General features: G+C 43.7%; 1 protein-coding gene across 4 annotated transcripts in view; it reads left to right on the top strand.

Moving 5' to 3' along the window:
• The window catches only part of LOC101130783 (TRPM8 channel-associated factor 2), a 38474-nt gene extending 27077 nt beyond the window's left edge, over nucleotides 1-11397 (top strand). For 3 of the 4 annotated variants that reach the window (XM_055347557.2, XM_019031813.4, XM_055347559.2), the window contains exons 4-8: nucleotides 251-348; nucleotides 1621-1834; nucleotides 2174-2413; nucleotides 3323-3660; nucleotides 6340-11397. In XM_055347557.2, coding sequence (XP_055203532.1) covers nucleotides 251-348; nucleotides 1621-1834; nucleotides 2174-2413; nucleotides 3323-3660; nucleotides 6340-6594 — 1145 coding nt within the window. In that variant the 3' untranslated portion in view covers nucleotides 6595-11397. Of the gene's footprint in view, nucleotides 1-250; nucleotides 349-1620; nucleotides 1835-2173; nucleotides 2414-3322; nucleotides 5491-6339 lie in introns of those variants that run through there. The other variant, XM_055347560.2, reaches the window with a different exon arrangement.
• Nucleotides 11398-13305: the final 1908 nt, after the last annotated feature.

The raw sequence follows: 13305 nt of genomic DNA, 5'->3' as shown, positions 1-13305 counted from the left end.
CGGCCTCCCAAAGTGCTGGGATTACAGCCGTGAGCCACTGGGCCCAGCTGACTCCATTCTTCATCAGGTACTTTCAAGAAGATGGGGATTGGGACACTGCTTAAGGTTTAGAGGGGATGAGTCTAAGAAGTGTGGATGATTTGAAATACACAGGGGAGAAGCTGTACCACTGGGAGGGGCTGGGAGGCCCCAAGTGGAGATATACTCACATAGGAAGGAAGAACTGAGCCTTCTCTGTGACTTTTGCCAGGCAACAATGATTGCTGGGTGAGTACCGGGCTCTACCTCCTGGAAGGACAAAATGCAGAAGTCTCACTGTCTGAAGCTGCTGCCTCTGCTGGCCTGAGGGTAAGGTCTGAACACCCACATCTGCCACCTCTCCAAACTGTAGAGCTGTGTCATTCTCATCCACTGTCTAGTTCCAGCTCATGGCAATGCTGCCAGGAGTACAGAGATGGATTATTCTGCCCATTTTACAGATTTTACAGATGAAGCAGCTAAATTTCAGGGCATCTAAGTGAGTGACTGAAGTGCCTAGTGTTATCAAGCAAGAGAAGCTCACTGCAGAATGGACTAGAAGCCAAAACTATGACACTTGAGTTTTTCACCAAAAAAAACCCAAAAAACAAAAAAAAAACATTTTATTGCAATTTGATTAACAAGCAGACAGGAGCCCAGCTCAAATCTGTCCCATTGTACTTATTTTAAAGAGTTACTTTAGTAGAAAGGTGTAGGGAGTGGATTCTGTGATTAGTAGGTGATTGATAGAAAGAAAAGGAAGGGCTGGAAAATCCTCGGGCATGGGCAGTTACCTCTTCATGCCTCCTCATGGGTCCCATGTGCAAACTCAGAGGGAGTTAGTATGAAACATGCGGTAGAAATTTGGGCTGTGTGTCAGCAAGCTCATTCTGCACAAACTCTGGTTTTATCTCTTTATCTTGACACCTGAAGGGTGTACATAATCCCATCACTCCCCAGAATATGCCCTACATGCAGAATTTAAATTCATCCTGCCTCCTTGACTCTGAGGGCCACTTCCTACCACAGCTAGGGTCCCTTTTCTGTCAGCATTCTTTCTGGAGCTTGCTTATATCAAACCTAAGAAAAGCAACTCCAGGACTCCAGACAAAACAGATCTCCACCCATCTGGCGGCCAGAAAGGGAAGCTCTGGACAAAGAGGGAGAGAGACTCAACCTCACTCACTCTGGACGGGCCTCCTGTGTGTTCACAGAGGACAGAGCAGAGTCCCCCAGCTCATCCTCAATATCAGCGACCCCAGACTGGCTTAGGTCCTGCTAGAAGAGCCCAGGATTTTGCCTGGCAGAAAGACACAAGACCTTTGCCAGGATCAGCCTGGTCTCTCACCAATTCATGTCAGGTGAAGACTTACAGTGGAGCTGTTTAAATCCTTAGAAAAATGATTTTAAATGCCTTGAAGTCCAAATGACTTTGGAGTGCTAAAATTTCATAAGTTTCCATGCCTAGCACATAGAAAAGAGAAGCTGGGGTTTCATGGGCATGTTTGTCTAATACCTTCCATCTACACAACCTCACACGCACATCACAAGGCATCACAAAGACTCTAATTCCTCCAACGCTTGGTGGAATCACCTGTCCAGGTACAGATTGGCTGCCACACCGATGACCTAACCAAGGCCAGGAAGCTATCTCGAGCCCCTGTGGTGACTCACCAATGCTGTATGGACAGGACTGAACAGTCAGTCTCCTGCCTCTGGGGCGGCCTCCTCTACGTCATCGTGCCCAAGGGCAGCCAGCTAGGGCCTGTGTCTGTCACTATCAGGGGAGCTGTGCCTGCACCATACTACAAGCTGGGTAAGTGGAGTGAACATTTAGGGAGGAGGAAGAGTGGCAGATGCCGTGGGAACTGTGGGGTGGTTGCTAAATGGGAGAGGGATGAGGTTCGGTGGAGAGAAAGAGGAAGAACTGTTGGGAGGGAACATGGAGGCAGAAGATATGGAATACCCTGTGTCCATGGAGACTTCAGGGCAGACAAAGAGAAGAGTCAGGAAGCCTTTTCTTCACTTTACAGCCTATAGACACCTGTGATAGTAGTTCATTATTGCAATGTTCTTCCAGAGTTCAAATGGTATTTTTCAGCTCAAGGGAAGTTGGAGAAGTGGGTGTGGTAGGTTCCATGATATTTATTCCCAGGTAAGACATCGCTGGAGGAGTGGAAGAGGCAGATGCAGGAGAACCTGGCTCCCTGGGGAGAGCTGGCCACGGACAACATCATCCTGACAGTGCCAACCACAAACCTCCAGGCCCTGAAGGACCCCGAGCCTGTGCTCCGCCTCTGGGATGAGATGATGCAGGCTGTGGCCAGGCTGGCGGCTGAGCCCTTCCCTTTCTGCCGTCCCGAGAGGATTGTGGCTGATGTGCAGATCTCAGCTGGTGGGTGCTCCCAGGGAATCCTCCTAGTCAGTGGAAACCATGTATCTATTACTTTGCCTTTTATGAATGTCCAAAATGTGTAAGCATAATTTTATTAGTAAAGCAAGGGAAAAAGATATAAAAGACATTGACCGTGATGGGGATGAAAGAATGTTTACATGTGAAAAACAAATTATTGACATCTACAAGGTGAGATTTCACTGGATGGTAGAACAATCTCAGAAAACGCTGTATTGGGAATTCATAGATGGCAACCAGAGTCGTTTCAAGGACAACATAGAAAATCAACTATTTTCTTCAAACATAAGCCAGAGTTGAAAATGAAAAGAGGAAATACGTAAGGAGGTTTATGGTAAGTACTGAGTGGTTAAAAAGAAAGCGGTACATAGGAAGAGAAATAAGGAACTCTGGATCCCACATGGGGAAAGTTCTTTGGACCTCAATTTTCGTACCTTCAAATAAGGACAAAAATTATCTCTGTCATAGAGTGTAAATTTGGACAAAAGTAGTATACATGGGGAAGAAAGAATGACACTGTTCTAGCCCTCAAGGATCTCAGATCCAGTCATAGGACATCATATCTCAGACTGACATGTAAAGGACACTCACACACACAAAATGAAGGTGTCGAATTACAGCAAGAATGACTATGTAAAGTATAACCAAATTCTCCAGGGCCAGATTGAGGAGGAGGCCACAACTCAGGTGTGAGAGACTAAGAAGGGGATTAGGTACTATTCAGTTTCTGACCAAGTAGGGGAAAGCTATTTACTTTCCAATCAGCACAGAGATTCTGCAATTATTGGGGATAACCAGGATGGTGAAGAAAAGTCCAATAATGGAGAAGAATGAAGGAGATAGTTTGGGCGGACCCTCCTCAATGCTCATCTCTTCCTTCTGTGTTCCCAGGCTGGATGCATTCAGGATACCCCATCATGTGCCACCTGGAGTCTGTGAAGGAGATCATCAATGAGACGGACATGAGGAGCAGGGGTGTGTGGGGCCCCATCCATGAGCTGGGCCACAACCAACAGCGGCATGGATGGGAGTTCCCCCCACACACTACTGAGGCCACCTGCAACCTTTGGTCAGTCTACGTGCATGAAACAGTCCTGGGGATCCCCAGGGCTCAGGCCCACGAGGCTCTGAGCCCTCCAGAGCGAGAGAGGAGAATCAAGGCCCACCTGGGAAAGGGAGCCCCCCTGTGTGACTGGAATGTGTGGACAGCCCTGGAAACATATCTACAGGTACTGAGCAGAAATTCCGGGAGAAGGGGATGACCAGACCCCTCAGTCATGTAGCGACCTGGATCCCAGTAGCTCTCCACCTGCTTCACCACTCCACCAGCCTGGACCTCCACCTCCCCTGGAAATGAGAGGGACTGGGCCTTAGGGTGGTGCTTCTTGGGTTATACCCCTCTAAGGCAGAGAGAATGGCACCTGTCTCACTCACCTTCTGATTTTGCAATGTAAGAGGAAATGAAAAATATTATGAAAAAAATAGAAATATAGCATATTATTCAAGGGCAGAAACTCTGTTAGACATTCCTGCAGCTGAATCACAGCTCTTGCCCTCACTGGTTTTGTTCTTGGTCTCCTAATAAGTGTTCCATAAATGGTCATTGTTTTGTTTAGTTTTGTTTTGTTTCACCTGAGTTTTATGAGTCAAATGAGTTACGCTTTTTTATAATAACAGAGGGTGTCTGCAATGCAGCTGCATTACAATAAGAAGGCATTGTTGGAGACAAATCTGCTAACAAGGGTCTCATCATCCATCACCCCACTTGAAGCCAAAATGATTTAAAATGAAGAGCCAGTCAACCCAATAGTAGAACACTGAATTCAGAAAGCAAGTCTACTTCCTGTGAAATAAACACAAATCCCTGCCCCCTCCCCTAGCCCCGCATTGAATGTCAATGTTTTCGAGTTGTCAATGTTGTTCCCCTTTCAGATCTCCTGCAATGTCTCCCACAGCTCTATGGATAGGAGCTGTCTGGCCCACTTTTCACAGAGGCACACACTATTTTAAAGAATTTAAGCAATTTCTCCAGTAGCCCCCATTTAAGTGAAGGACCTAGAACTTAAAATCAGGACGTAATGACAAGCCCCAGGCTTTTGCATTGCCATACCCTCTCTTAGTTTTTTGTGCCTTTCACTAATTTTCTGAAAAGTGAATGTGAGACAGTCCCAGTCAATGAGGTAACTTTGTATTGCATTCATTTCCATATCCTTAGATAGCCAGTCTGGGGGTATACAGGACCACTGACCACAATGGTAGATTGCCCTTAAACTGTAAGTTTAAGCCCTAATTCTGTCCTAGTCTGCTACCTACTCACTGTGGAGCCCCGAATATCAGTTCTCAATAGCTCTAGAGAGACCAAGTCTGAGACTTGGCCTCAGGATAAACAGGCACCTTCTGACTCCTCTTCCTGCTAGAGGGCTTCTCCCCAGCATCCGTGCCACTGCTGCCTTAGCTCAGGCCTCGTTAGTCTTCCCTCAGTGTATTCCAGTAGACTTCTATGTTGTCCCAGCATCTTGCCTCAATCCTCTATGATCCATCTTCCTTACACTCCTTCCAAAATAATGTTAATACTCTGTCTATCAAATGCTTACAGTGTTCTCTAGCACATATAGGGTAAAGTCAAAGCTCATTAGCAGGGCATAGGAGGCCCTTCATGACCAGCCTCACCAGCACCTCTAGCTACATCTCCTACTGCTCTCACCTCCACATTTACCCTTCGGCATGCCAACCTGCTTATGGTTACGGACACATCTTGCTGTTTTGGCTTCTGTGCCTCCCCTTGTTTGCTTCCTGCTGCTGAATCATGCTGGAACATCTTGTCCATTAGCTGTCAAGTCACCTGTCCAAATTCAGCTCTGTTGTCCCTTTCTCTCCTGGACATCGCCTCCTTGATAAACCAACAGTTTTAGCAATGTGTTTATTTACGTGTGTTTCTCCCTTTGGCCAGTGTTCTCTAGAAGGACAAGAGCTCTTAATGATGTTTGCCTAGCACGGTAGCTGGCGGTGTGTGGGTGTCTAATACATGTTAAATGTTTAATAAATGCTTAATTTATTGATGTATTGATTATTAAGTGTCAAAGAGCAAGCCAGTGAGAACAGATGAGCAATAATAAAGATACAACAGTGAGACTCTGAGGGAGGCTTGGCTTCGGTGGTGTTATCTGTCCTTGGGCTTTTATGAGCTACAGTCAGAGAATGCTCATCTATTAAAGGGAGAGTGGGGATGTGAAACCCCAGATCCCCGCTAACTGGAAATTTGTATAATCTTAGTAAACAAGGGCCTTCTGCCAAGGGCTTTCCGGAGAGCTGCCCCTTATGAAGTATGAGCCACTCTCATTTTTAGCCCGAGACTGGCTGGATTTTTTTTCTTTTTCTGCCCTAAATGCAGTGTTCTACAGAGCAATTTTGTATCATTACACATAGCCACAGGTCCGAGATGGCTACTAAAAAATAAGGATTATTATGATGTCTGGAAAGTATAGTATTGGAGGTTCGCAGCTTTTAGAATCTCAATAGGCCAGATATGTAGGAAGCGAGGGTTTCTCGTCTCAGTCAGGCCCAAACCTGTCCTGATGCTGAGGAAAACACTTGAGATCTGGGAAGACAATTTTTTAAAGATACTAATAGTGGACATTTATTGAATATTTACCTCTATTCAGACATTAGGTTTCCCCTGAGCACCCCCACTAGATTCAGGGGGTGTTGTTTTGTGGCCAAGAGGAGGAATGAGCCAACAAGATTGCATTATTGTGCAGGGGCAGAGTGGGGAGATAGGGGCACATACCCAGGATGAAGGTAACGATTGAGGGGAGGTGATCATGTGAATGAAATATATTTAAGAACGCACATGTCACATCACTTTTGCAAACTTGACACCTCATTCTGTTCCTTCTTTCCCTTTTCAGCTCCAAGAGGCCTTCGGGTGGGAGCCATTCACCCAGCTCTTTGCTGAGTACCAGACCCTCTCTCACTTCCCCAAAGACAACACTGGCAGGATGAATCTATGGGTGAAGAAGTTCTCTGAAAAAGTGAAGAAGAATCTGGTTCCCTTCTTTGAGGCCTGGGGCTGGCCTATCCAGAAGGAGGTGGCTGACAGCCTGGCCTCCCTACCAGAGTGGCAGGAAAACCCCATGCAAGTGTACCTCCGTGCCAGGGAGTAAAGGATGCCCCACAAGGCGGGAGAGAAAAGGCAGGGTCACACCGTCAACTCCACCATGGGGCTTTGGCCATGTGTGCTCAGTATCTGGAGCCTGAATCCCGCTTCCAAGCCTGACCACTAGATGGTGGCCAAGGTCATAAGAAAAAATGGAACCCCTTTCTGTAAAAGGTGCCTTGTGCTTCTTTTTATTGTTTTTCTGCTTACACTATTGCTTTCCCCAAGAGACTCACTTCACCTCTTAGTCTTCCAGAGAGGATCTTTCATCCTGCCATCCTGAGGCTTCTATGTTTGACCAATAGCTCTGAAGACCACGGGTTCCCATAACAACCTGATATCCCTTTCTCATCCCTGCCATCCCTGAACAAGGCTTCTAATTTATTATGCTTTAAGAAGTTTTCAAATAGCAAGCAAGACACGCTGGAATAGTGGAGAGAGCCCCAAACCAGCTTTGGTTCTATGGAAAATCACTCCACCTCTCTGTGTTTCTGTCTTCACATCCATGACATGAGGATACAGATCTTTTCCTCGCAAAGCTGTTGTTTGATTTCTCCTGGTCCCATAGTGGACTGTTACGGTGTCCAGTCTAGCGTGCACATCCTGGGTGCTGAATCTCTCTTCAGTGTTGACCCCCTTGGGGTTAGCATTCAGTCCTTGTATATTTAGAGAATGTCAATGTTTTCCCAGACATGGTATCAATAATGGTAGTTGTCAGCAGCATCCTAGCCCTTTCTACATTTTTTCTCCCACTTCTGGAAGGATTCTCGGGTATAACCTAACCCAAAGAAAAATGGCATGTGCTCAAACTGAGTGTCACAGAGCTGTGGGGTTGGGTCTTTGGGATTAGCTCCATCTTCCAGGGTTTGCCCTTTGCCCTTCAACCAAAGGACAAAGTGATGTTAACAGCTGCTACTAAGTCTATATGCCCATTCGTTCATACCACAAAACAGGCATCTGACTCCTCTGGTCACACCATGGAATCAAGGCACTGTCCAGTGGTGGGGGGTCCACAGGCACAGTGGGCTTCACTCTGGAACAGGATTACTGGGTGCAGCAGATGTAATCCTCACTTAATCAACCCACACCCCAGCATCCCCTGAGCTTTCTCTTAATCTCATTCTAGCCCATCTTGACTCTTCGGTTAGAGGGAGTTCTCATTGGAGATTTGTCTCTGGGATTAATGAGTGTATGCCTAGCTACTTTCTCCAGTTTACTTTTAGACCATATTGTTGTTTGTTTTGAATATCATTCCTTAGGCTTTGTTGAGAGTAGAGTGGCTTCCCGTTAGGAGAACTAATTTAGGGCATGTCTTTTGCTGAATCCCGTCAGCATATTTAACAAATTCCCAATTCTAGATAATTTCCTTTTATTTCTCTAGTACCCTTTGCCAGGGGCTCTACACATCAAAGGTGTTCATGAAATATTTGTCAAAGGAAAGAACAGTAATGACACCTAACACATAATGAGTGATTAGTATGTTCCAGGCATTGCGTGAGCTATTTACTGTGAGGGATTTAATGTTATCTTCCCAGCAGACCTCTGAGGTAGGTACTAGTATGATCCCCATTTCGTACATGAGGAAACTGACACTAAGGAACATAAAATAAGTTTTTTGAAGTCACAAAGTGAATAAGAGGAAGAACCAGGGTTTAATTGAAGCCCATAGCAATGAAAACATTGTGGAACTCATTCTTCATGAATGGTTTACAATTTAAACAAAATGTCACCTAGAAAATGGATGAAAATATGTTCAACCAGGTCTGGATTTTTCCAATGTTTACTACTGAATTTTCATTCAATAACAAGTTTAACTTCCAAAAAGGTGTTGGTATCTGATTTTCTGCCTGCCTCAGAATGTGATTTGTCTGCCTTTGGGTAATCCAGCCTTGGGTAGAGAAGGAATTTGAACTCAGGAAATTCAACTCCAGAACTGATGTTCTTTTTTTTTTTTTCCTTTAAGTTCTGGGATACATGTGCAGAACGTGCAGGTTTGTTACATAGGTATACATGTGCCATGGTGGTTTGCTGCACCTATCAATCCATCATCTAGATTTTAAGCTCTGCATGCATTAGATATTTGTCCTAATGCTCTCCCTCCCATTGCCCGCAACCTCCCGACAGGCCCCAGTGTGATGTTTCCCTCCCTGTGTCCATTTGTTCTCATTTTTCATCTCCCACTTATGAGTGAGAACATGTGTTGTTTGGTTTTCTGTTCCTGTGTTAGTTTGCTGAGAATTATGGCTTCCAGCTTCATCCATGTCCCTGCAAAGGACATGAACTCATTCTTTTTCATGGCTGCATAGTATTCAATGGTATATATGCCATATTTTCTTTATCCAGTCTATCATTGGTGGGCATTTGGGTTGGTTCCAAGTCTTTGCTATTGTAAATGATGCTGCAATAAAAGTATGTGTGCATGTGTCTTTATAGTAGAATGGTTTATAGTCCTTTGGGTATATACCCAGTAATGGGATTGCTGGGTCAAATGGTATTTCTGGTTCTAGATAGTTGAGGAATCATCACATTGTCTTCCACAATGGTTGAACTAATTTACACTCCCAACAACAGTGTAAAAGCATTCCTGTTTCTCCACAGCCTCACCAACATCTGTTGTTTCCTGACTTTTTAATGATCGCCGTTCTAACTGGCATGAGATGGTACCCCATTGTGGTTTTGATTTACATTTCCCTAATGACCAGTAATGATGAGCTTTTTTTCATGTTTATTGGCCACATAAATGTCTTCTTTTGAGAAGTGTCTGTTCATATCCTTTGCCCACTTTTTGATGTTTTTTTGTTGTTGTTGTAAATTTGTTTAAGTCCCTTGCAGATTCTGGATATAAGAACTTGTCAGATGGGTAGCTTGCAAAAATTTTCTCCCATTCTGTAGGTTGCAGAACTGGTGTTCTTAACAGTGATGTTAGGGTAAAATGATGGATATTGCTGGGTTTAATAGATTGCCCTAGAGACAGAGACAGTGTCTGGCTTCTTACACACACACACACACTTCCTGGTGGAAGTTGGAGCCTGTAGCTCCTTGTCTCTCATACAGAGAGACTGTGACTTTGCCTCTTGTTTTTAATTTTGTAGTTAATTGTAACTGCAGTATTCTCAGATTATTTTGTCTATTCACAGAAACTAATTTGCTGCCAGTGATAGGGATAATCCATGATTTCTGAGACATTTACTTCCATAATTTCACAGTTCTAAGTCTAGAAAAATTATTAGAAGAAAATTATTGGATGGTCTTGGAACCAACCCAAAGAAAAAAACATGTCCTGTGAACAGTAGGATAGATACTGAATCTAGCTTGTCTCACTTTGGAACTAGTGCTTATAATTTCCCTTGGACTGTATATTTTTGTCCAATCACTACTGTACAGGACATGGGTTTGGTTTGCTTTTCCCTCCCATGAGCCACTCAATTGCTTTGCTAAAAGCCCCATCAGTTTTCCTTTGGTTTCCTTTGGTACACCAACCTCAACACAGAGTCCACTTGGTTTGGAAGGGGTTGGCCCACACTGTTGGCAGGAGTGGGCACAGAATCGATGCCTGGCTCATCTAATTGTCCATACCTTCCAACAAGGATTGGTTCAAGTGATGGGAAGGTGGCCCTTGCCAGGGTGATGAAGTGCATACCACAGACTTTTACTGGCTGTACTGGGAAGCATACATTTTCTTTGTTACTGGAGAATTGGTAATGACAGTGCCAAATGTTGTTTGTTATTGAAGCTAAGTGAAGGGGCTCTTGAAGGATCCTTATTCAACTTTTGCATATGTTTAGAAATTTTGTAGTAAAATTTTAATGGTGTAAGTCTACTATTTATACCTATAGAAGTAAAAGACTTTTGCCAGGTGCAGTGGTTCATGCCTGTAATCCCAACACTTTGGCAGGCCGAGGCGGGCAGATCACGAGGTCAGGAGTTCGAGACCAGCCTGGCCAATATGGTGAAACCACATCTCTACTAAAAAAATGCAAAATTAGCTGGGTGCAGTGGCTCGTGCCTGTAGTCCAGCTACTCGGGAGGCTGAGGCAGGAGAATTGCTGGAGGTTGCAGTGAGCTGAGATCGCGCCACTGCACTGTAGCCTGGGCAATAGAGTGAGACTCCGTCCAAAAAAAAGAAAAAAGAAAAGAAAAAAAAGAGAAGTAAAAGACTTGTATTTTTTAAGTTTTGAAATAATTTCTTAGGGAGAGTAGGATTGAAAGAGTAGAGAAACAGGGGAGATAAAGACGGAGTAGGGTTTGGGCAGATTCCTGTTGTTTTTCTTATAAGCTCTTTGTTAGTAATTTAGTATTGTATTTCTACCACATATGTTTTCTACCCTATGCAAGCATGACATCTTTTAAACAAGATAGATATAAACTGTATTAAAATTTACAACACAGCTTGCATGCCAACATAGTCTTCCATGATTTGGTCTCTGCGAGTGTTTGCAGATTTGCCTCCCACCTCTATCCCTTGCTTTCTTTATTCCAGCTGTGATGCACACATTTCAGTGCGAATGCGGCCCTCCTTCTCATTTCTACAGATTGTTCTGTGCTCCTAGGTCATTCCTTTCTTCCACCTGTCCTTCCCTCCACTTCAAATAGAATAGAGAAGTTTCTGATGTTTGGGCTTCCTTTTGGGTAGAACAACAACAAAAGTCAACTAGAAAAATGTCCTTTTTAGAGTTATATTTTCAGAGTGAGGACTCATTTATCATTTATATTTATCATAAGAAATTAAAACATTTTCACTTTTTGTTTTTTCCTGTTAAATCTTTAAGTATCTTTAACCAGGACTTAATTAAACTTGAATGGTCTGCAATCTTTTTCAAATGTGAATAATTTCAACGTATATTTTCTCCATTAGCTAAATTTGGTAAAATAGTGTTTAGTGTTGTATTTTTAATAAAACAAAACCTGCCCTGTGGAGAAGGGACACACTTTGTGGACGTGCCATTTGGGTCACACACAAAGGTGGGCCACTGGGGTGCACCACTGAGCCAGCCAGGATAGCAAGAGCCACATTCTCTAATTCACACAGAGGCATTTTATGAGCTAGTGGTGGCCTTGGAGAAGGGACGGCACTTCTCTATATTACTTTGGATTGGGGTATCAGTATTTTTAAGGTTTTCTTTTTTTCTTCAGCTCTTAACCCAGAGGTCATTTCCTCGAGCCGTGTCTCTAAGCCTCATGTTCCGATAAAACCTGTAACTTCCTTTATATATCAGTCATCACATTTGTAATTATTTGTTTAAAATCTCTCTTTCCCACTACATGGAAACTTCACAGGGGCAGGGACTAGACCTACCCTATTCACAGCTGTATCTACAGCCCCAAGGGCAGGGCCTGTCACATATCAGTTTTGGTGTAGGGGTCTATTGTATTAACACATTACTAACAAGAATGTATGATAATGGGAGAAGACTAGATGAGGATTTCCAACTATTGTATATGTTTGCTGTCTTTAGGCGGATCACCTGAGGTCTGGCGTTCCACACCAGCCTGGCCAACATGGCAAAACCCTGTCTCTACTGAAAATACAAACATTAACTGGGTGTGGTGGCACATGCCTGTAATTCCAGCTACTTGGGAATCTGAGGCAGGAGAATCACTTGAATCCGGGAGGCGGAGGTTGCCCTGAGCTGAGATCGTGCCACTGCACTCCAGCCTGGGCAAAAGAGTGAGACTCTGTCTCAAAAAAAAAAAAGAAAAGAAAAAGAAAGAAGAAGAAGAAGAAAAGACCTCTGTTATTTATCCCTATTCAAGAAAATGGTTTCACTATTCCAGAAAGAAGCTTTAGTGCGATTAGAACCATTCTCCTATTTTTAGCTTCTGAATACAGGCTGCATTGTGAGAGTGAATTTTCCATTAATTCTTATTTCTCCTTTTCCTAGGGACTTGGTCAGTGAATAGTATAAGCTATTTTCAGGAGTTTCTGTATTTTGGTGAAACAAGTATTTATCTGACATTTCCTGGGCCCTATTTCTACTACATTTCTATGTCAGTTCCTCTCCTCTGCTAACATTTCCAGCCAAAGTTAACTACAGTGTAGATACTTTCATTTTGAATTAACATTTTTCCTATTCTGCCATGTTATTAGGTTCTGGAACAGGGATATATCCCACAATAACAGTAATGACAAATTAAGACCCCCCCTTAAAAAATTCAAATTATTTTATATGGCCTCCCAGCTCCAAAACAAGGCAGCTGAGATGCCTACACATGGCACCTTCATACCGGTACGTCTGATCTGTTAGTTTCCATTTCTGTAGAAGAAAACAAAAAGATGCTATTAGCCTACTTCAAATTGTTGTTCCACTTTTGAATCTAACCTAGTTTCCTATGATAAGTTATTTCTTCAGGCCCCTAGGCTGTCTTCACCAGAAACTTTGAAATAGAAACCAGACCTTTCTGAGTATTGCTCAGGTACATCTCTGATACACTGATTCATCTAAGATCAAAAGTGCCCCCCGCTAATATGGCCTCAGCAGCACGTAGCTAGCACATAAACAGCAGGTCAGCCAAGACGTTAAATGTGGTCAAGGTTTCCAAAGAAGGAGAGCTACTTTTCAGTCAATGCTATCTCCTTATAGGCATGGCATGATTGCGTTTCTCAGGATATTATTTTCATGAACTTGTTCCTGCTACAAGGTCTTTAGTACCATGCCTGGCTTCCATTTTGAAAAGCCTTCTTGTGCAAGATTGGTGCACTTCCCAGTTCTGATAGGAG

This window comes from Gorilla gorilla, chromosome 6, assembly GCF_029281585.2.
Source record: "Gorilla gorilla gorilla isolate KB3781 chromosome 6, NHGRI_mGorGor1-v2.1_pri, whole genome shotgun sequence".
NCBI lineage: Eukaryota > Metazoa > Chordata > Mammalia > Primates > Hominidae > Gorilla > Gorilla gorilla.
Note: the sequence above shows the minus strand (reverse complement) of the source record. Positions and strands in the feature narration are given on the sequence as shown.